General features: G+C 40.2%; 1 protein-coding gene across 1 annotated transcript in view; it reads left to right on the forward strand.

Annotated features, from left to right (window-relative positions):
• Positions 1 to 22,289, forward strand: part of PIK3C2G (phosphatidylinositol-4-phosphate 3-kinase catalytic subunit type 2 gamma) — a 242,715-nt gene that overhangs the window by 43,443 nt on the left and 176,983 nt on the right. Inside the window, exons 2-4 of the mRNA XM_059472329.1 lie at positions 176 to 293; positions 13,027 to 13,763; positions 18,293 to 18,375. Coding sequence (XP_059328312.1) covers positions 13,119 to 13,763; positions 18,293 to 18,375 — 728 coding nt within the window. The 5' untranslated portion in view covers positions 176 to 293; positions 13,027 to 13,118. The remainder of the gene's footprint in view (positions 1 to 175; positions 294 to 13,026; positions 13,764 to 18,292; positions 18,376 to 22,289) is intronic.

Genomic DNA, 22,289 nt, shown 5'->3' on the forward strand with positions numbered 1-22,289 from the left:
GGGTTTTTTGCCATGAAAAATTGCACACCACTTTGAAGCAGAGCTAGCCTAACCCAGAGAAATAGGATCTGAGCTTGGAATTTTGGGAGTGCAGAAGTTGACTGTTTATGTGACAGCACATCAAAGCCAGTGCAGGTTTCCTAATCCAGAATTCCCTCTGCTTTCTCCTTTCTAGTTTACCTCAACACTGAGCGTAAACCAAAGTCCCAGAGGTTACATTCTAAGAGCTGTGCAGAGAATTTGAGCAGATAACTCTGCTTCCACACCCATTTGGATCATTCAGCTAATAACAGGTAAGATGCTTGTTTCCTGGATTTTAGGAGCAAAGAGTTACATTTTTGGTTAAAGCCTGTAGATGTGTGAGCACTGTGAGCCCCTTTGAGTTTGTGAAGATTTATGTGAATTACTTGGTGCCTTGATGAGAAGTGCCGGTCACATTTGAGGCAGAAGGAAATGTTCGATCCCAAAAGTGAATTTGGGTACTGCACCTGTGAGCGTGTGCTCACACTTGGAATGCTGTGCAGGATTCTGGTGGTTGAGTGAGAGAGGCAATGAGAGGTTTGTTTGCAAGGGAAATTACATGGATGGGTGTGGTGATTAATTTATTAATTGTTGGGGTGTTGTTGTGAGGGAACCCAGGATGAGGTGAGAGATGAGAATTGACTCCAAGTTCTTAGAAGGCTGATATATTACATTATAGTATATTTTAGTATATTGTATTTTATTCCATTTTTATTTTTATTTTATTTTATATATTTTATTCTTTTATTTTTATTTTATTATATATTTTTAAAAAATTAATTATTTATATTTTTATATTATTTTAAAATTTTATTTATTTTATTATTTTATTTATTAAATTATTTATTTTTATATCTTTATTAATTTTAATTTAATTTTAATTTTTATTTGTTTTTAGATTTATTTTATTATTTTTATTTTATTTTTAATTTTTTATTTTAAAAATATTTTTGTTTTATTTTTAATTTAATTTTGTTTTTATTTTTACTATATTTTCTTTTATTTTGATTTTCTTTTTCTAATTTACTTTATTTTATATTTTTATTTTACTATATTGTATCATATTATAGTATCATATTATATTATGGTTATGGTTATGTTGCGTTATGTGATGTTATCATATCATGTTATGTTATCATATCATGCTATATTAATATACTAAAACTACAATAAAGAAAAAGAGCCATCAGAAGGCTAGAAAAGGAATGATGATAAAAAAACTCATGACCGATTCAGAAAATCTGGCACAGCTGGCTGTGATTGGCCATTAATTAAAAACAATTTCACGTGCTGGGTTAACAGTTCTCCAAATCACATTCCAAAGCAGCAAAACATGGAGAAGATGAAGCTTCCCAGGAGAAGGAATCCTGGTGAAGGGATTTTTCAGAAAATATGACAGTGACAGATGGGAATAAAAGGGGGGACAGAGAGAGGAGTCCTGTGCCTCTGTCTCAGTTCCAAACTCAGGGTATCGCCCTTGTCCTGAGGGTTCAAATGGTTAATGCAAAGTGGGATTTTCCTTGCATTGTGCACAGTGACAGTCTCAGTTTAAACTTTAAAGGACAGGTGAAAAGAGAGAGAGGGCACTGAATGCTTGCCTTAGATATCAGAGAAATTGTTCATTCATGTGAAATGCTGACCTCTGCCATCCTGCCACGCTGACTGGGCCCTGGGGTGAGAGGCTGCTTGCAAAAGTTAAAGCTGCCTGGGGAGTGCTTTAAAAGGACAATGTCAAGGTTGGTCTAGCCAAAATCTGACCTAGGTTTTCTTTTTTTTCCTTCTCTTACACCTATTTGCAAAGTTCGTGTAATTTGTCTTTATGTCTTTTAAACATCTTTTAATCTAAACCAAAATGCTTCAGTTGCTGTTGGAGGGGAGTGATTAAGAGGAGAAACTATGAGTGTTCAGTGTGGCAATGCAGGTATTGTGAAGGAGGAAAGATCCTGAAGCAAAACACAGGTATGGGGACTGTCTTTGAATTAGGGGATAATTAATAAATGAGAATTCAGGCTGAAATGTGGAAGGAATCAGTGAAAGTGAGCAAAGATGATTTTTTTACTTGTTGAAAACACCAATGCAGATCCAAACTTAAGTTCACAACAACTTAACTCAAACCCTCTATTTATTTTGATTCTAATAGATTTTATTCTGGGATTTTGGGGGGTTTTCTTCTTGTTCTTTTCTTTGTTTGTTTTTGTTGTGGGTTTTTGTTGTTGTTTTTGGCTGTTTTTCATTCTGCTGATTCTTCCTTAGTAATAGCAGATTGTTGTACATTATTCCTGCCATAACTGAAATATACCCTTCCTTCTTTGCTTTGTTTGATGGCCTAATTAAAACCATAATGTATCAGTATTTTTTTTCCTACATGATATAATATCCCATGACCCTCATAAATCTCACACAAGCATTTCACCCACTCGAACAATTTCTATTCTAATTGGGAAATAGATGAACCAACTATTTGTGCAAGATAAAAGAAAAAGGAACACGAGGAAGCAGCAAAATCAAAGTAAAGATTTCTTTCTCTCCATAACTATGATGCTTCCCAGAAAATGCAGAAGGGAATAATCCCATCCAAGCCAGAACTCTTGTAGGATTGCTGCTCATCTCTGGTTTTAGCTCAGGAAGTCTCAGGCACTCTGGTGAAATATCTTGCAATCTACTCCATGCTCACAAGAGGGCAGCCGGATCAGACAGATTTTCAAGTTGACCTTTCCAAGCTCCCAAGAATTTATTTCTGCTTCAAAAAAGTTTTCCTGTGAGCTGCGAGGTTCACTTCTGGGTTGCTACTCTGCTTTAGGGAGTATGGGAAAGCTCAGTTACAAAGGAGAAGAGAATTTAGAAAATAGAAGTGTAGAAGTTAGTTTTGCAAAAAGGTGCTGTGGATTTGTTTGCTTGGTTTTTTCTCCCTATCATTATCTTTGTTAGCAAGTACTAGAATTTGGCATAATCACACCTGCTCCCTTCTGACAAAAAAAAAAAAAAAAGGGCATCTTCTAAGAAACTCTGGTGTGTCCTAATGTCTTTCTTGGCTCCAAAATATTACCCTTCCCTCACTTTGTTGTGCTGGCTTTTCTAAATCCTGGAGGAATGGATGACCTTGGCTCTGCACTGGGAAGAGAAAGAGGCTGGATCACAGATCTACAGGAGCAGGAAAGCAGGAAGAGTCCACAAGTTATCAGCTCCTCCATCCCTCCCCAAATATCACAAATCATCCTGTGTCTTGGGAAATATCACTTTTACAATATCACTTTAAGTGGTTATACCAAATTCTAGTACTTGCTAACAGAGATAATGATGGGGAGAAACAAACAAACAAATCCACAGCACCTTTTTGGCAAGACAAGCTTCCAACAATTACAATTTCTAAATTCTCTTCTTGTTTGTAACTAAGGTTTCCCATACTCCCTAAAGCAGAGCAACAAGCCAGGCAGCAGTAAAGAAGCTGTCTGGGTTAAAAGACACTCTGCCTCCTGCCAGCAAGGCTATTTAGTGTTTATCTCTATTACATCCAGCTGTAGCTAATTGTATAGTTATGGTAATAGTGCCCTCCAGAGGAATTCTGAAGGAATTATAATACTCTGAGCTAATACAAAAGATGTTCTAAAAATGAGTGCATCAGGAAAATGGAATATTATTAAAATGATAAAATACTTGAACCTCAGGGGGAAAAAGATCTCAGTATCAAAGCTCTTTCTATTTTGCATGTACATTTACATCTAAGAAAAGCATATCCTGATTACAATAGGCTTCTTCATAGCCTGATAGCAAACATGAAGTTTGCATAACTCCATTTGAATCAAGGATATGAAAGCAGATCAGCCAAGGGAAGGATGGGGAGCTGTTCCTGGGCTGCAGCAGACACTAAAAATGAATTTATGAGTGTCCTGTCTATTATGGGTGGGCTCCAGCCTCATCTGGGGGGTCTGGATTTCTCCAGGACTCAGTGCTATAATGCAGACGTGGCACAGTTAATTGAGGCCCTCACAAGGAAGTGCAGGTGTTCAAGGAGCCTTTTGGGTGACGTTTGGTTTAAGATCAAGATAAATCATGCTTAGAGTCTCAAGTTTCAGTGACCATAACCTGCTGTGACACTACACCCCAAAGGAAGGGCATGTTGCTGTGGAACAACAGATATCTTATTTTAGACCAAGTCCTGGAGGCCTGAGCACAGCCTGAGATGACACCTCAGCACCTGAATGTCAAGTGCATTTAAGTCTTCTCATGTTTCTTTTGTTGTTTTGGGTTTTTGCTTTTTCTTTTTCTTCAGCTCCCAACCTACAGGGTCAGATGGTTTGTTATGTATCCTGAAATTTCTGTCCCCTCCTCCTCAAAACCACCCAAGCAGCCCTTAATGAGACCTGAAATGGCAGAGAGTTGTGTGTTCCTTTGCTTTCGGGCACAGCCCAGGGTCATGTTTGACCTGAATGGAGCAGGTTTGTCTGCAGTCAGGTGTCTGGGACATCAGGACAGCTCCCACACTGCCAGAACTGGAAGGAGCAGTGAAATGTTCCCCTGCTTGGGATCAGGTGGGTCTGGCAAGGTCAGCACCTGCTGGGGAAAGGAGGAGATGGTTGAGCTGCTTGTGATGTAGCTGTTCATAACAGGGTCAGCACCCCTGGCCTAAAGCTTCTTCTAGACTAAGGTTTCTTGCTTTGCATGAGCCACAAAGGAGGGTGAAATGAGCTGTGCACAGACTGGTGGGGCAGGGGTGACAGGATATGAGCACTGAGTGCAGGGAATGCTCCCAGAGCTTCCTGGCTCTTTCAGGAATTACTGACTCTGGAAAGACTATTGAGCTCTTTGAATGAGGGTTTTCCAAGGGCTGGGGAATGCATGGAGATGTGTCATGGCCAAGATGGTCATAATACAAAACAACTCTCCATTTTCAGAAGGCTTCAAACTGTTTTTATTGTATCATGCATGCTTTCAAAATCACCTGCACTGACTCAACAAACATGGAGAGGAGGAGACACAATCTTCACCAGAGTTACTGGGGCAAGGGAAAGAGCCAGGAAGCTCTGGGAGCATTCCCTGCAGTCAGTGCTCATGTCTGCCCAGAGCAGTGCAGGACAGAGCACCAATCCAGGTGGTGGCTGCTGCAGTGTGATGAGTGCCTTTGTCTTGGGTTTCTGTGGTTGAGATGACCTTGAGGTACTAGAAATTCTTTTTTCCCAGCCCCACGACCGAAGAAGTTGAGATTTGTCGGTTCTGCTTTTCAAGGTTTTTTATTTTCTCTTACGTATTCCATTCTTTCTCTGACCTGCTGAGATCTGTCCAGCAGGTTGGTTTGTGGCACAGTCCCTGCCCTTGGGGTGGTGTTGGCTTTTTATACTAAGAACTACCTGTACTTTATTTACAACAATTTCCCAATACCTATCACCTATGTTAGACAGTCTGTCTCTATCCTAAACCAATCCAAAAGTGCCACCATCACAGCAGAAGATGGAGGACAAGAAGAAGATTCCTCCATCTTGCCTCCTGAACCCCCATTCTAAACCCCCAAAATTCTACTTTTTCACCCTGTGACAAATTCACTATCATTCTATTCAAACTCTTGTGGCTTGTAACTCCTCACACAAAGTTGGTAATTGTTTCCATGGGCTAAAATTAAAGGCACAGGTGGTTTTGACTCTGTGCCAGGGCCTCTGAGCCCCCTGGCAGGGTCTGGAGTCATCCAGGGCAGCCAGAGGAATGTCCTGGATCCCGACACCTTTGATATGGAGGAAGGTGGATGTTCATCACTGCAGGAGTGTTGTGGTGCAAGTGTCCAGCTCCAGGGAATGCACCTCACCTGTTCAATTCTAGATGCTCAATGAATTAATTTAATTCTTGCTGCTCTCCTGGCTCATATACACAAAACCATCAATAGTTGGACCACCAGCAGCCTGACACAGCAGAGAGCATTTGCTGCTTTAGAATGTCTGTGTGTGTCCCATACGTGGTGAAGGTTCTTTGGGGTGACAGATGAAGCTGTATTCTCACCTCTGCAAGTGCCTCTTTGCCAGCCAGTCCAATTGTGGTGGAGGGCTGCTGTGAGCCTGATTTCCACACAGGAGTTTGCAGAAATATGTTTTATTGCAGGTAAGCCGTTCCTTTGCATTATTTACGTTAAAAGTTAAGTAAATTATTGTTGGCTTTCACGCTGCAGGTAAAGTTGTAATGAAAACAGTAATGAATGCTTTGCTGACATGCACAGGCAACCTAAGTATGCAGCCAAATTAGCTATCTAAGCAGATGCTTTATATCCTGAATTGCATATAAGGAATGCTGTTCAGTTGGTTTAAAAATTATGTATACACCCACAAACTTTTTTTTATTAAAGCCATATGTTTGGTTTTTTGTGTGTTACTTTGGTTTTTTTAAGCAGCAGTTTCAATTGTCTTATGAGCAATTACGACAGTAAAATTAAAGTCAGAAGAAAGATATGAGAAGCTGACCATGTGCAAGAAGTTCAGGGAGAATTCAGGGAGAATTGTATTATTTAAGCTGCTGTAATACTGCAGTATGGGCAGTATTGCAAATAGAGATGCTCTTGTGTTTAAAGAATTATTATTTTTTTGGTGAAGGCAGTAGAGCTCTGGTCTGCCAGAGTGGGTGGTTGAGCTCTGTCCTTTGGGGGGCTCTTTGCCCTCCTTCTGCTCTGGCAGCCTTGCAGAAGGCCCAAGCATTTTATTTTTTTCAAGCCAATATTCTTATTTATCTTCTGCTTAAACACAACATATCTCACCAGTGTGCCAGTGGAAAACACAGGAGTGTTTTTATCTTTGTGCAGTCTGTGGTGTGAACGGTTTCTAGAAGGTCAACAAACCCTATTGAGCACCCTGGAATGGCAAAGCCAATTTCCCAGAAAGCCACTGAGCAGGCACACTGGAGTGGGAAGAGGAGAAGAATAGCACAGGAAAAGGGTGGCAAAAACAGAGAAGGTAAGAGAAATGGAAGGAAAAAAAAGTGAAATTTATGAAGCCTTATGAGCAAGAGCTTTGGCTTTAAGCACTTGTCAGCTTCAGGGTTTTTGACTTTGAGCTGGAACTTGTGGGTTGATTTCTTCTCTGAATAATTTAAGCTCTCTTCTTGGGTCCCTTATCATCCAATAGGTGTTTCTATGTATATACCTATTTTAGGCTTTTATAGAGAGATCTATGTATATAAGTATGTATATGTATGTAAATGTACACATATTTATACTTGTATGCAAATGCACGTGTTTAGATACACAAATATAAACCTTCACGTGTGTGTATCTGTGTGTATACATATAATAAATTGCCTGCTTGCCTTATTTCAGCTGCATATTTTAATATACATTAAGACTGTCCTCCATTCCAGCACCTAATTTTTTTCAGGGATTTATTTGATTATTTAATTTTTTTTTTCAGCCAGAGTAATTGTTTCTGCCAGGAACAAGGCTGTTGAAGGGCGCTGTTCCTTTCAGAGGATCAAAGTACAAAAGATGTTCAAATAAAAGGAGAGATTAGATTCTGTGGGCTACATTTAGTCCTAGCTAGCTGTGCAGTCAGGGTGTGCAGGCTGTGGAGGTTGTTCTTTCACAACAGCCTATTTCAAACCCCAGGAGGGTGTTGGTAACTTAGTAACTTTGTGTATTAGATGGAGGTGGCAGCAGAGCCTGTGAAAATGTTTTTTATGCTAAACTTTTTTTTTTTCAATTTTTTCTTCTTAGAAAATTGGAACTTTGCTCCCTCCCCACCCCCTCCTTCCTCTCTGTCCTTTCCCTTTCGTGTTCTGTGTGAGTAAACAGAGGGTGAGGAGTGTTTTCAGAACTGAAAAGTCCTCCTTGCCCTTTCCAACAAATGTCTCCTTCACTGATGAATCATTGTAATGACTCAACCTGTGTCTGTTGCAACTTTTATTTTCTTTGCCCAGCAGCATCTGCTCTGCTGGGTTTTACTAAACAGGTAGGAGGGCACAACCCCTGCTTGATGAAACTTGTGAGAAAGAAAAAAGAGCCTGTAATAACAAAACAACCTCTTTTTAATCTTTAACCAGTGTTCTTGTTCATCTGCTACTTAAACACAACATCCTGGCATTTACTTATTTTTTGCCAGCACATGGAAAAGCCCTGATGTATCTCTGTAGTTTTGCTGACACTTTGTCATCCCTTTGGTGCAGCAGTACTTTGGAGCGCTGCCCCAGGAGAAGCAGGACCTGGAGAATCATCAATCTTTCCTACAAAGAACAGCTTTCTGAGAGGGACCATACTTGTCAGGGATGGTGATGGACAAAATTACAAAGCTCAGACGCAGCGATCTCTGTTCCTGCCTCACAGTTTTGGGAAGTGGCAGTAGGTGGCACTGGAGAATAGGAGCACAGAGGATGGGTTTCTTATGAAACGGAGCAGTTTCTCACTGGCTCTCTGTTCAGCCAGTTTTCCATCCCCACGGATTGCTAAAACACTTTGCTGCTTTCCCTTTGCAAGCCTGTTATTACTGGAAGCCTGCAGGCTCCAAAGGCAAGAGCGCTGTTTCAGAAACTCCGCACTGCCTGTGAAGCAACCCTGTGAGTAAAACCTGCTGAAGATCTTGTGCTTCATCCTGGGGGTGTGGAATGATTGCTTTGCCAGCTCTTTTTGTATCAGCCCTGCCTCCAAAGAGTACACTCGTGCACAGCTAAATCAAATTATTTAATTTAATATTAACCTGAGCGAGCTGTGGCTCCTGCCAGCTGGTGGAGCAATGAGAGTGTCTAACAGAGGGGAAGGGAACATCCCAGGGACTGTCTGGGTTTCTGTGTCTCTGGAAATTTTGTCCCACATGCCAGCAAAAGAGGAGGAGGCAATTCTTGGCAGCTCCAGGAGTGAGGCTAGAAAGTGACTCAGCACTTCCTTGTCTGCTGCTTTAATGGGAAGCATGAAACAGAGAAATAGCCACCTAAAAGCCTGGGAAAATTCTGAAAATGTTCAGTTTCTCAAGAAAAACCTTAATAGGCTTCTCGTGGAAATGACCACGGGGAGAGAGGTCCCAGCTCAGTTTTTATTATGTGTGTACAGCCTTCTGTGTGTGCTTGGAACATGAGCTCTTCCCATGAGTATTTCCTGTTTTCCAATCCTCCTCCTCCTCCTTCAGCTGTGTCCAATCCCTGTGAGGTGAAGCAACACCACACTGGCACAAACTCTGAAATGGCAGCTCCTAAAACCTGGTGTGTTCCTCTCTCTCAGGATCACTTCACAGTAATCACTGGAAATGAGGATGGTACAGCACAAATGGCACAAATAGCTTATAGAGCAAGTTGATATTTTAAGAGAATATATGGAGAATATATGACAAAAAAATGCATCACCTTTCACCAACTAAGTTTTGTCCTTGTCTAACTGCTTTTAAAACACACTGACATCACTGACAGCTTTTGTGCTTTAAAGGCTAGGGCTTTTTTCCTGTAGTGCTAATTTTATCAAATTATAACTTCAGTTTATCAGATACGAGATATCAACTATTAATTATTAACTTTATATGTTTTATCCTAACCTGTTCAGTTTTATTGCATGGCTTTTTATAACTGAATTACTGTTTTGTTGACCCTTCCTCCCTCCCTCTTTCTGAGGATATCTCCTTGCCTGTTGCAACCTTGGGATTTTGCTTGAATTCTGAAAAGCCACTTCAGTGGAGCAAATTCTAACTTTTTAAGGAATGGTATGAAGTGTGAAGGCGAGTGGTCCCTGAGGGAACTCTCTCTGTGTTGTGTCTGGAGCAGCGTCTGCTTCTCCCTTTTATGGAGGGCACTGGGCCCTTTGAGGTTGTGAAAGATGGATGTGGCCAGTGCTGTGTTTAATGCGGCTCTTCAGGCCCTTTGCAGGGAGCCAGGTCCTCAGTGGTCCCTGGGAAATATCCCAGAATAAGAGAGGGATATTTCTTCTACTGTTGTGTTCTCCCAGCTCTGCACACTGAGGAGCCAAAGCCAGCGGGCCACTCTGCCATCAGAGGTTTGTACTGTCCCCCCTCCCCTGTGACAGGAGCTGGAGGCTCCTTTTGGAGCAGGTAGATGGAGCAGAGAAAAATTTTTCCTCCTATTCTTGTGCAGAAATCTTCCTAAGCGGCAATTCTTCCCCTTTAATGGAGTTGTTATTTTAAGCATGTTGGAAACTCACACTGAAAGTACAAGATAATCTACCACCATATATATATTAAAAAAATAAAAAGTATGGTTGGGTTTCCAAATTGAGAAGGAGAATAGATAAGGTGTTAGCTTTTTATTGCTCCTGCAGCTTGAATTTTCCCTGAGGGATGCCTTGGGAAGAGAATCATCACCGCCATAAACCGGTTAAGCAGGAAGGAAAGCTCCTGATGGAAAAGTTACACCCCCTTAATACTGAAAGCACATAGGTCACCTGAAAATGTCTGTGAGCAGGAGGGCACAGGAGGCTTTAGATCCTTCTAAAAAATTGTGTTTCAGGTAAGGAGTTGCAACAGATATTCTTACTGCTTAGCAAGTGCCCCAGTCATCTCCTCCTGGGATCGCTAAAAGCGAAAATTGAGCCCGCAGAGTGCCAGGCTTTTTTAGGGGGATTCATGAGCATGGCCACGTGTGGAAAGTGGTTTTGTGTGCTTGCATGGTGCTTGCAATGCTGTGAGACTCTCAAGTCTCTTGATTTGTAGTGGATATTTTACAGTATTTCTTGTGATTCTCCCTTTAAAACCCCTGCTCCCATAACCACACCGTTGTGTGAACATACAGCTGTCATTCAAGTGGACAAGGAGGGCTTCATAGCTGTGGGTGGAAAAAGCCAAACCCTCCAAAATTAAATTTGGATTGAGAAAACACAAGGCCAAAAAAAAAACCCAACAAAAACTTGGGCGTTTTATAAAAAATTCATATAAATTTTTCCTCCTTAGTGATTTTTGCAAATTGTTTTATCAATGCACTTGACAAGACTCAGAAGGTGAAATAGTGGCTGGCGAGGAGCCAGATCCTCCCCTGACCTCTGTGTGCTGCTTTGAAAAGGGTGAGGAGTTGGCTCAAATGCAGAGCCAGCACTAGCAGGACTTAGACCATGGAGATTTGCACCATGGCATGCTGACCCTCCTCTCTCAGGGTCAGTTTGAAATACAAGCCCTTATTCAAGACACAAGATGCTTCTGAGCAGAGGTCACAGCCTGTTCAAGGTTTGATGTTAGGTATTTATGTGCCATCACAAACAGAATTTGTTTGAAATGCAAGGAAAATATTTTAGGAACAGTTGAAAAGAGTAAAAGGTATTTTCTATGTCTTGTAGTCTTCCAGACAGCCAAGCTTTTTTAAGGAAGATGGGATTGGAGGGAGATTTCATTATTTTATCTTCTATTTCTTCCTGAAATGTTCCAATTTTCAAGATGGGTTAAAAAAGGAGTGGAAGACCTCATACTTCTTGATTTAATGGTGGTATAATTTTCTTTCTTGGTTCTTTCTTTTATTTACCTGCTGCAGAAATGAAAAACAGAGAAAGTTGTAAATTAGGACAATTTTGTACAAGAAACTTTTGTTGTTATGCCTTTTTTTTTTAATGGTGTCATTTTTCTCCAAAACCCTAGTGAACTTAGCATTCATTCTGAGAGAAAGCTACAGAACTGTAATTGCATTTTATCACCATTCAAAGTGGTATGTATAATTTTGGTTATCTGGCCTAGAATGATTTCATAAATGTGGGTTTTTTCCAACTTGGTTAAAGCAAACCCAAGCATGCAACACATGGAATTACTAAGTGGAGTGTTTGAAACAGTAGTTCAGCCTCTGGGTTGCAGGTTTTATTTCAGCCTGTTTAAGTTTTCATTTCATTTCTCATTCCACACTGTGGGTGACAGAAGCTTATGTCACCTAGAGGTTGACTTGAAATGAAACAAAAATAAATAAAATGGGGATGAATACCTTCCATTGTCACACAGATTTTCATTGCAAGGTGCTGTTATCTAAACAAATACAGTATCTTGAGGACTTAATGGAAAATATATTTGTGGAGCTAAGCTTTAACAATTTCTGAACACACGTTTTAGCTCAATAGCTTTTTTTTTTTGCTCAGGAATACCTTTTTTTTTTTTTTGAATTATGAAGTCAGATGTCTCTATTCCTTTCAGGTGATAAATACCCAACTGTGTGCAGTGTGTGGTATTGCTGTTCTGTGTCATTTGTGGGTTTTCGGCTACATCTGTATCAGCAAATGAAACAGGCCAAGGCCTTTAGGGCAAATGGCCTAGAATAGACTTTGGCTGTAAAACTAAACTCCCTTCCTAAAAAATTCATCCTTATACCTGCTGACAGCAGTTCTCAGTGCATGCTGCCCATCTGAACCATAGGAGTACTTGTCCCTTGCCAAAATCAGATCAGGAAGTTTTCTAGTAACAGCATTAATGATGGAGCTGCAGAAAGTCATGCCCTTGCCTGTTAATTTGCTAAAAAAGGCCAGCCTCGGGCTTTGAGGATAAATTTCTTCTGTAAAACAAGAAACAAAAAAAGGCTGAAATTTATTTATATATGTAATTTTTTTCCTTTATGTATCTTTTGGGGAATATTAATTGGAGGTCCATGTCCTCTATATTCTTTGACTTAACTTTTTTCACCTGATTACAGTAAGATAAGAAGTGGCAGAATATGAAGGAACTGGAGGCACAAAAAAGGAAAATGTGAATGGAACTGACAACAATTAATACAAACTCTTCCTTCCTGCATTGTGTGCTATGCAAGGGTAGAAATGATAGGGAAAAAAAATTGAGATGTTTTGGAATATTAATCAGAATTAGTATTTAATATTTTGATCAGCTGTTTCAGGCATCCTGTTGCTATTACTTATGAGTCAGGGATGATAATAATAAAATTAGTAATTTGTTGTTATTATCATGACTATAAAAATAATCATATGCCTGGAAATAAGGATCAGACAACAGCTGATCAAGCTCCACATGAAGAAAATATTTCCACTCTCTAGAGAAAGCTCTAAAACAAAAAAAGACCAAAGCAGTGAAGTGCTCTCATTATGTGAGCTATTTTGGGTTTTAACCTCCATTCTGTGCTTTGTTTCAGTGTTACACATCTCCAGTTGTGAGCGTTGCTCTCTAGACCTATAATGAGACTTTCCTGAGGAGGAGGAGAAGGGCTGAAGGCACCCATCAGCCATGGCACACTTTGGGAGGGTGCCCTTCTCACACAGTGGATTCTGTGCAGGACAGCCTGGGCCCCAAGCATCTCACCCAGAGTGCCATTCCAGCTCTGATGGAGACATCCCTCTGGGATTTGATCGAATAGCTGATGAAGTCAGCCACGAATTCTTTTTTTATGGTTCATCCCATCCACATCATCATGAAGATATATTTTTCCCAGCAGACCTTTTCAGTCAGAATGTGCCTGACCAGCATCTTTACAGTCATCCTCTGGTTGCTCATGGAGAGCTTTACCCTGGAACTGCAATCCCTCACTGGCAGCAAGGCACAGTGGCACCAATGGTTGGCTTCAGACCTTCCTTACTGCCTGACTGCAGAAACTTCTCTGTGGTGGATTCCCACCCCTACAGTCACGAGAGAGAACTCCATGGAAGGAATAGTGTAAATTCAGTTTCTAATGTGGAAAGGGGCAACACAAATCTGCAGTTTCAGATAGGCTTTGACAATCTGGATGCTCCAAGTCCTGTTTTCTTAGACAATTGTCGATTTGGACAAAAAGCAAGAGAAGAAAGTGGAAATGGGGAAGCTCCTGTAACCAACATTTCCAGAAGATGCAGCACAGGACCTACCCACCCCCCGGGCCCTGGACACAACAGAGAGGTATTGAAATGTTCTTATAGTAAAAGTGCTTAAGGATTTTTGTTCTTGTTTGTGTCCTTGTGCTTTGTGTATTCACTCACATTGTTGCAACATAGATTAGAAGCACTTAATTGAAAGACCTTATGAAAAATAAAACACTTATGCCTCAGGGGAAGCAAAAGGATTTTATACAAGAAGAGAATCTAGATTGTGGTCTAGAAGCTCCAGTAGACTCATTTTATGGCTCACTGAACCATAAAACTACCAGAGAAGGATAAGTACAGAAATGTAGAGTAAGTGTTTGAAAGATAACATGACAAATCTTTATGGTCTGATATGAAACCTGAGACTGAAAATAACAGTACATTATGTTGAACTTGATTTGTTTGTTTTTTGTTTTTGTTGAGACCGATTACTGTCTCTGTGTCTAGTCTGGCTGGCATACCCTGATCCTGAGGGATGAAACATATACCCCATCCTACCTTCACCATGTCCTGCGTGCACTTCTGTGTGCATATGCAATTATTTTCTAAAAATAGACACATCTACTCTGACTGTGGGAGCTGGATCCTATGACACACACTCTCTCTTTTAGCTGTCTGTCTGAAGCAAACCCTTTAGCTCTTTTCCTCCTTCATCAGGTGTTCACAGCTCTGTTTGTGATTTTGCCATTTTTAATAACCCTGTCTTATGGGACTCCCATGACTCTTGTGATGTTATATGTGTCCTCATTTTCTGTCTTTCAAAATCCTGATACGGAGAAGGGAAAAGAAAATGATAAACCTTTCCTTTCCTCCAGTGCTTGTTAGCAGTGTGAATCATTATAGGAATCCTGAAATAGCCTACAGGATACCTCTGCACCATGAATATTAAAAGACAGTTTAGGTTCACCTTCTGCCTTCAAGTCCCAGTGATGACAGTATCATACAGAAGAGGGGAAGAGACACTTGATTGACTTGTTTCTATGTCTCTGAATAAGAAGAACTATAAAAGTAAACATATGCAGGCCCAGACAGATGGGAAGGCAGCGGGGGAAATATATCTGAGGACAAGAACTCTTAAGACTAATCCTGTGCACTGCATTTTAGAATTTCAGTGATGAATACAAAAGAGGAGGGGAAGAATAGGTGGAGAGACAAAAGGCTGTTGTGTTTTTTTACTCATGATAGGAAAAGTATGCTGACATGGTGATGAAAAGAACAAGCCTTCTCAGGAGAAAAGCAGAAAATAGTGGGATACAAATGAGCAGGAGGAGATTAAATGATGGGATGGGAAGAAGAGGTGCTAGAGGAAGCACACACACATTTAAGAACAGGCACAAATGCTTCTGTGACGGAGGAGGAGAGAATTATAGGGGAGGGAAGAGAAGAGCTGAGTGAGTCAAGGGCAGCTACAATCGAATGTGTGGGAGGATTTGATTAAGTCAGGAAAGTATTTGAGCTGTTTAGCTCCAAGAGGAAGAAATGGGAGAGAGGAGTGAATTGATTTGTAGCATAAAATTCACTGTGGTCACAGGAATTCCTTCAGGGAGAAAAAGCCATGTCAGGATAGAAACAGCCAAGGCAAGGGGCTGGCAGCTGAACCTTGAGATGATTAAGAAAAATAAGAGTGAAAGGGACTCTTAGAGAGAGGGAGGAGCAAAAAAGGGCTGTACAGCAGTTACTGCTGCTGGGCTGGGAGTTCTGGAAAAGAAATGTGCTGTGGGGTGACAGACCTGATGCTGAGTAACACAATCAGAAGGGTTGGAAAAGTGGGACACAACAGCAAGACTGAGAACAGGTTGGATTTGTGAGGTCCAGAGCAAGTAAACAATGCAACCAAGTAGTAGGAGGGGAGAGCCAACACTTCAGAGTGAAATACAGAGGATGCTGAGACATGGAAATGAGAACTGAGATGGGTCATAGGTAGGCAAGATGAAATATGCACCCTGCTGAAATCATACTGGTATTCTGATCCATAGCTCTAGGATGCAGTTGTATGGCTCAAGGCTTTATTTAATGTCTGCTAATCAAAATATATGCAAAGTAATAACGGAAACCTTAATTTTTTTCTGGCCTTTTCATTACAGGTCAGATGTTCAAAAATAATAAAAGAAATTATCTTTATAACATCCCAATGAAAATAGATGTTATTTTTTTCCATATTAGAAAGAAAACTGAAATAAAACCTGAAAGCTATCTGATATACTTAGCTACTCTGTCTACGATATTTAGGATCTAATTTTAGATTCTAATGTTTTCAGAGTAACTAACAAGACTCATCTTCAACCAAGTCCCATCATCAGACCAAACATCGTGATTTTTTTTGAGTGCTCCAGAAATGAGAAATACACTATTATTGTTCATATTTGGAAGGATGATTCAGGTGACTTGATTAGCATAATGTAAGAAGTCGAGGGATGAAAAAAAATTTCAGTAATCAAGGAATGCATTCAGTTGCTTCATCCCTGTTGTCATTACTTCTCCTGATATGGAGTTCCATCTCATTTCCCGCTCTCTTTGACGTATTTGCAGTGCATGGAGACTCAAGTCCTGTTGAAAAATAATGTGATATAATGTGATCATGTAATTAACATTCTATTAATTAACATTTTAACTTCATATGCAAGAAGAAGAAAGTGAAGTTTCTGGACATGCAGAAAGAAGACATGACCAAAATAAATCTCTCATCCCTGGAGCTGGAGCTATTTATCTCCTTTATATATCTCTGCCATCATGACTTTGAGTGACTTAGTATTTTAGAAATAATACCATTAGAAAATGGTATTTTCCAGTCATGTAGACTCTTACTGCCTCACAGGATTCTTGTTTGCCATTAGGAATCACTCAGAGATGCTGCCAGCAAAGGTGCAAAAAGGCAGAGGGCTCCTGTGCCACTCCTGTGTCTGCAGGGGAGAATCCAGATTGCAGCTTTGGGTTCCTCTTTTCTATCCTTGAGTAATTATTTAATCATACTCTTCTTCAGGCCTCAAATCCTTCAAATGAGGATTTGAGGATTCATGCCCATGTCCTTGTGGCAAATAATGTATTCCAAGTCTTGTCCCCCTTCTTGCTCAATTCCTCTCTGTCCTTCCTTAGTTTGCTGTTGTGGTTTTGATCTTTTAATACCTTCAGTTCCATTTAATGTCATGTGCCAGCCTCACCTTTTCTAACCTGTGGGCTAATTTTCTTAGCTTGTTTTTCTTAGCTGTCACCAAATCACTCATAATTTCTAAATAGTGAACATCCTCCAGAAGTTCTTATTACTGTCTGATGAGGTGAATTGAAAAGTATGTGCCTTATGAAAATGGAAACAATGAACCAGTGGAGGTGTTGGATTTTGAAGGACTTTTCTCAGCAGTTCTGGGAACCAGGGATTGAACCACTGATTCAGATTGCTAAATTTAATTTTACTCTCTTATTTACACCCTCAGGATTATCCATTTTTTTTCCCTACAGACAATTTCAATTTTCCCCTCTACTGATGATGTCCCTTTAGTATCTTTAAATTTCATGTGCACTCTCCTAATGCTTTGTGTGGTACTGTGGACAATGAAAATACTACATGCCATCAGTTTGGGGTCTCACTGTATCCTCATGAGGTTTCTGACTTTTGAGCTTTCAGTTCTGCTGTTGTGATTTCCCACCAGCCAGCTCCCAGCAGATCTCTCATCTTTTATAACCATCCCATCTTTTAAATTATAACTAAAATTTCCCACCTTGTATCTTCTAATGCATATTGATCTTCCTTATCCAGCCAAAAAGAACCTTAAGTTCTGTTTATTAGTTATTTTTTAATAAATTTGCACACTTTTATATAAATCACTTTTTAAATTATGAAATAACCCTTTTGTCCCAGTTTCCTCTTCTCTTTCTGAAGGGGTTTAAAAGCTCTTACACAGTTAAGTCTTGTCATGTCTGTACCTACAGGACCAGAAAGGCTTGCAGATGTAATAGCATTAAGTTCTTTCCTGGAGATTATATTCTGGCTGAAGAGTACTTCAGGGAAACAGACAAAGGTCTGCTTCACCCAAAGCAGAGGCTCAGACCTCTGCTCTTCAAGTTCACACAAAGTATGGGGGGATTTTTCATGCTCAGTAGAGCCCACTGGTTCCCTCTTATCTGTCTTAGGGACTTACCTGACAGCTTTATGGAGTTTGAGGGTATGCTGAGCTTCCTGACAGGGCAGAAAGAGAGAAAATAAGGATTAAAACACGCTCAAGCACAAACTCCAGTTTGTCCTCCTCCCTTTTGTAAACGAAATATCTGCTTTTGGAGTTATCTGTGCCTTGATACCAGGTGAATCCTGAAAGCTTGGTCTGAAATTCCTCATGTTCTGCATGGAGGGGAAAAACAGTTTTTATCCAGGGCAGCTGCTGCTTTTTGACTTCTGAAAGCATTTAGAGTGCAGTCAAAATGGAGTCATTTGTGTTTATTTGGAACTCCATCAAGTCAGGGGAGGGGTGATAGGCTCTCATGGAACCAAATTCAAGATTAGCCTTATGGTCTTTGTTCTTCTCATACCTAAGTAACTCAGCTTTGTTTCTTCTGGGGTCTTGTTGGTATTTTTAGGCTGCACCTTGGTCTATCCAGCTGATTGAAGCAGATCAAGGAAGTAATGAAAACACAGTTGGTTTCTGCAATGCAGTGGAGAAGTAAGTAATGAAAAGGCTTTTTTCAGCCAACTATCACATTTCACATACATTAATGGGATTGGTTATCCCTGTGTTTTGGGGTGACTGGGATGGAGGTAATTATCCCCTCACAGGGCTGGGCTGTGTATTAGCAGCTAGAAAGGTGTGATAGCACACCAGTGTCTTGGCTACTGCTGAGCACTGCTCAATTATTATGGCATTTTTTCTGAAGCCTTTCTTCCTGAAAAGAGGCTGGAAATTGCCTGCTGACTGGAAGTTGAGAATATTTTGTCTTCCCTTAATTTCATGTGTGTCCTTTGCCTTTGCTTTTGTGAAGCTGCCTTTATCTTGACCCAGGAGAGTTTTTTCCCATTTTTTCTCCCCCTGTCCCTGTGCTGAAGAGGAAGGGAGTGGTGGAGCAGCTTGGTGGGCACCTGGCATCCACCTCAGGTCAGCCAGCCACACCCTGCAGTCCTGAACAATGCTGCAATTCCAGTATCTGCTTAAATAAGGAAACACTTCTTGTTTTGGTTTAAACATTAAAAACCACAAAGGAACATTAATTCAAAATATATTTCATCTTCTGTCTGCTTTATTTGTGGTAAGTATATTTAACTCTTCACTGTTGATGGCTTATAGAGTGTAAAGCTTCCTATCCTTTTTCTGTCATTGTTTTGGACAATATTAGTGCCTGTGCAACTCTGAGCAGGAAAATAAGAGCTGGAGGAACTGATTGAGAACAGAATTGCTGCATACTGTCATGATGAAAAGTGAGACTTAGCAAGTGACAAAACCTACTTTAATTATATTTTACCATTACACTTAATAGCCTGACTTAATGGCATAGAACATTTTTTATTTTCTTAATCTTCTGCAGAAAAATGAATTGTGTTGAAATCCAAGCACACACAAATTTACAAGTATTTAGGCCATCTGTGCAGATTGATTTTTCTTTTGTAGATGTTCACTGATCACAGTGTCAAGTTGTTAGCACAAATGCATGCTTTTCCCCCCTGGAAAGTAGCTGGAAAATGGAATCCTGATTTTCTTATTAGACTTTAATGAATTGATTTTATTCAAGGTCAGCCAAGGCTGCTTCTCTTAAAAGGAAAAAAAACCAAAGCAACCCAACCAAAAACCCCAGTTTGACATTGCAATGAAATTAAGAGGAGTGTATTATATATTCAAATGAGGTGGTCAGCTTCAAAACATACTCAGTCACATGTCTCAATTTGCTTTTCCACAGTTCATCAGCCTGAACCCAACCCAGTTCTACCATGAGGTGCATGAAGGCACATTCCACATGACTGCCTTCCTCCCAGCTATTCAGATTTTTTTAATGTCTGAACATTCTAATTCTAGGAAAAACTTTATATTGATTTTTGAGCAGATGAGTTTATTTACTGGGCTAAAAAGATAAATACAAAGTGGTTCTTGTTTTGTGTGTGTCACAAGCAAATACTCAAAAAAAAATAAGAACAGCTTTTGTTTTTCTTCTATTAAATAAGTAGAGAAACTTTAAGGACAAAATGTCACTACAACCAAAAGACTGAAAAATGTCATAAATTTTCAAATAAGTTGCATTTTCAGTTTTGCCAAATGAGCCTCCTCCCAGTGCCCATTGAATTTCAGTTGCTGGCAGAGGCAGGATGTATAATTCAGACTCTATGTCAGGCATTCTTGCAGGTCCAGCTTGTAGATAGCTAGAAACCCATTGGGTTTTTCTCTAGGTGATACTTGCACAGGTAGCAGTCTGTAATTGAAGCATTTGGTTGTACAGGACTGTAATTCACTGTTCCAAAGCCCTTTCTCAGGTGACTTGTAGCACTGTGAGCAGAGCTGTAGTGAGCAGCCATCCCTGGGTGGCTTCAGAACACATCCTAAAGCCACTTTTAGACCAAGCTGGCAGTCTCAGAGTCCAGTGCTGCAAAATGCAGAGTTCCTCCACTTCTCAAGGTCTTTAAGGATGTGCTTTGCACTGCAGAGAAAAACATCATGTTATGAAATGCTGTGGGAATAGCAAATCCCTATAAATGTCAGTACTTTCTGCACACACTGAGTTGTGGCAGCACAGAAAGCAAGTAGCACAAGATTTTATTTGTGTAATGTTTGTATAACACATCTGTTCTGCTTTGGAATACCCAAACTGTCAAAGTTTTGCAGTGTTTTGCTCACATGCTCAGGCCAGAAGCCCTTTGATCACATGAGAATAGTAGATGGCCATAAATGAACAACACTTTTGGAAACTGAATGGGTTTTTATCTGAAAAGCAAATTTGTGTTCCCACATTTTGCTAAAATATTAGCAGTGTGTGGGTAGGGAAGGAGATGATGTTTGTTTAGTTTTGGAATGACTGCCAGCGAGTTGAGGAGGTGATTCATGCCCTGTGTGTGTACATAGCCTGGTAATTTGAGGCTGATAAAGGCTACTGAAGTTTCCAGCTTTATTCAGTCCTGAGCTTTCTTGCAGAAACATGTTACAGGGGAAAAGCTGTACCTTGTGCACAAAGAAAAGAGACTGACACCAACAGGTCACCCAAACAGCCTCTGCAGTGCCATGCTTTATAACCATGAGGATAAATCTGCCTTGTACTGGAGGTTCTCTTGTCAAGCCTCATTTCCTCCCACCCCACTGAAACATCAAACCCCTGGCTTTTCATGATAAGAATTGGCTGCTTTGCTGGGTCATTTATATTTGGAAGCCTAGGCTTTTTTTCCCTTTTTTTTCTTTTTTTTTTTCTTTTTTTCCCTTTTTTTCCCCACCTTTTTTTCCCCCTTCTTTCCCCCTTTTTTCTTTTCTTTCCTTTTCTTTCCTTTTCCTTCCTTTTCCTTCCTTTTCCTTCCTTTTCCTTCCTTTTCCTTCCTTTTCCTTCCTTTTCCTTCTTTTCCTTCCTTTTCCTCTTCCTTTTCCTTCCTTTTCTTCCTTTTCCTTCCTTTTCCTTCCTTTTCCTTCCTTTTCCTTCCTTTTCCTTCCTTTTCCTTCCTTTTCCTTCCTTTTCCTTCCTTTTCCTTCCTTTTCCCTTCCTTTTCCTTCCTTTTCCTTCCTTTTCCTTCCTTTTCCTTCCTTTTCCTTCCTTTTCCTTCCTTTTCCTTTCCTTTTCCTTCCTTTTCCTTCCTTTTCCTTCCTTTTCCTTCCCTTTTCCTTCCTTTTCCTTCCTTTTCCTTCCTTTTCCTTCCTTTTCCTTCCTTTTCCTTCCTTTTCCTTCCTTTTCCTTCCTTTTCCTTCCTTTTCCTTCCTTTTCCTTCCTTTTCCTTCCTTTTCCTTCTTTTCCTTCCTTTTCCTTCCTTTTCCTTCCTTTTCCTTCCTTTTCCTTCCTTTTCCTTCCTTTTCCTTCCTTTTCCTTCCTTTTCCTTCCTTTTCCTTCCTTTTCCTTCCTTTTCCTTCCTTTTCCCTTCCTTTTCCTTCCTTTTCCTTCCTTTTCCTTCCTTTTCCTTCCTTTTCCTTCCTTTCCTTCCTTTCCTTCCTTTTCCCTTTTTTATCTTTTTCTTATTTTTTCCCTTATTTTCCTTGTTGTGTTTTCCTTGTTGTTTTTCTTTGTTACTTCTCATTCTGTAGAAATGCAGGGCACAAGGAGTAGTTTGCATAGTTGTTTAAGAGACTTGGGCAACCAGAGGAGAATACAGGATGCTTAGTACAGGATATTTGGGCTTAGCTGCTAAACATTCAGGCTAATTAATGAAATGTAAACCTTCAGCTAGTAGAGAGTGTACCCCTACCTGCAGCTGCTGAGTGTATTTGCTTAAAAAGCAAATTTAATCCCAGATGATGGGCATAATACCTGTGACCAGTGTTCATTAGGAAATGGGACCTCAGGAGGAATTAATTTCTGCGAGTCTATGGTAATTGGAAGGACAAGGGGCAATATATTTTATAGTTAATGTTGTATCAGAGGGACTCAGTGACTGCAACTGCTACTGCACTCCCCAGACTTTTAC

This window comes from Ammospiza nelsoni, chromosome 5 (genome assembly GCF_027579445.1).
Source record: "Ammospiza nelsoni isolate bAmmNel1 chromosome 5, bAmmNel1.pri, whole genome shotgun sequence".
NCBI classification, from domain to species: domain Eukaryota; kingdom Metazoa; phylum Chordata; class Aves; order Passeriformes; family Passerellidae; genus Ammospiza; species Ammospiza nelsoni.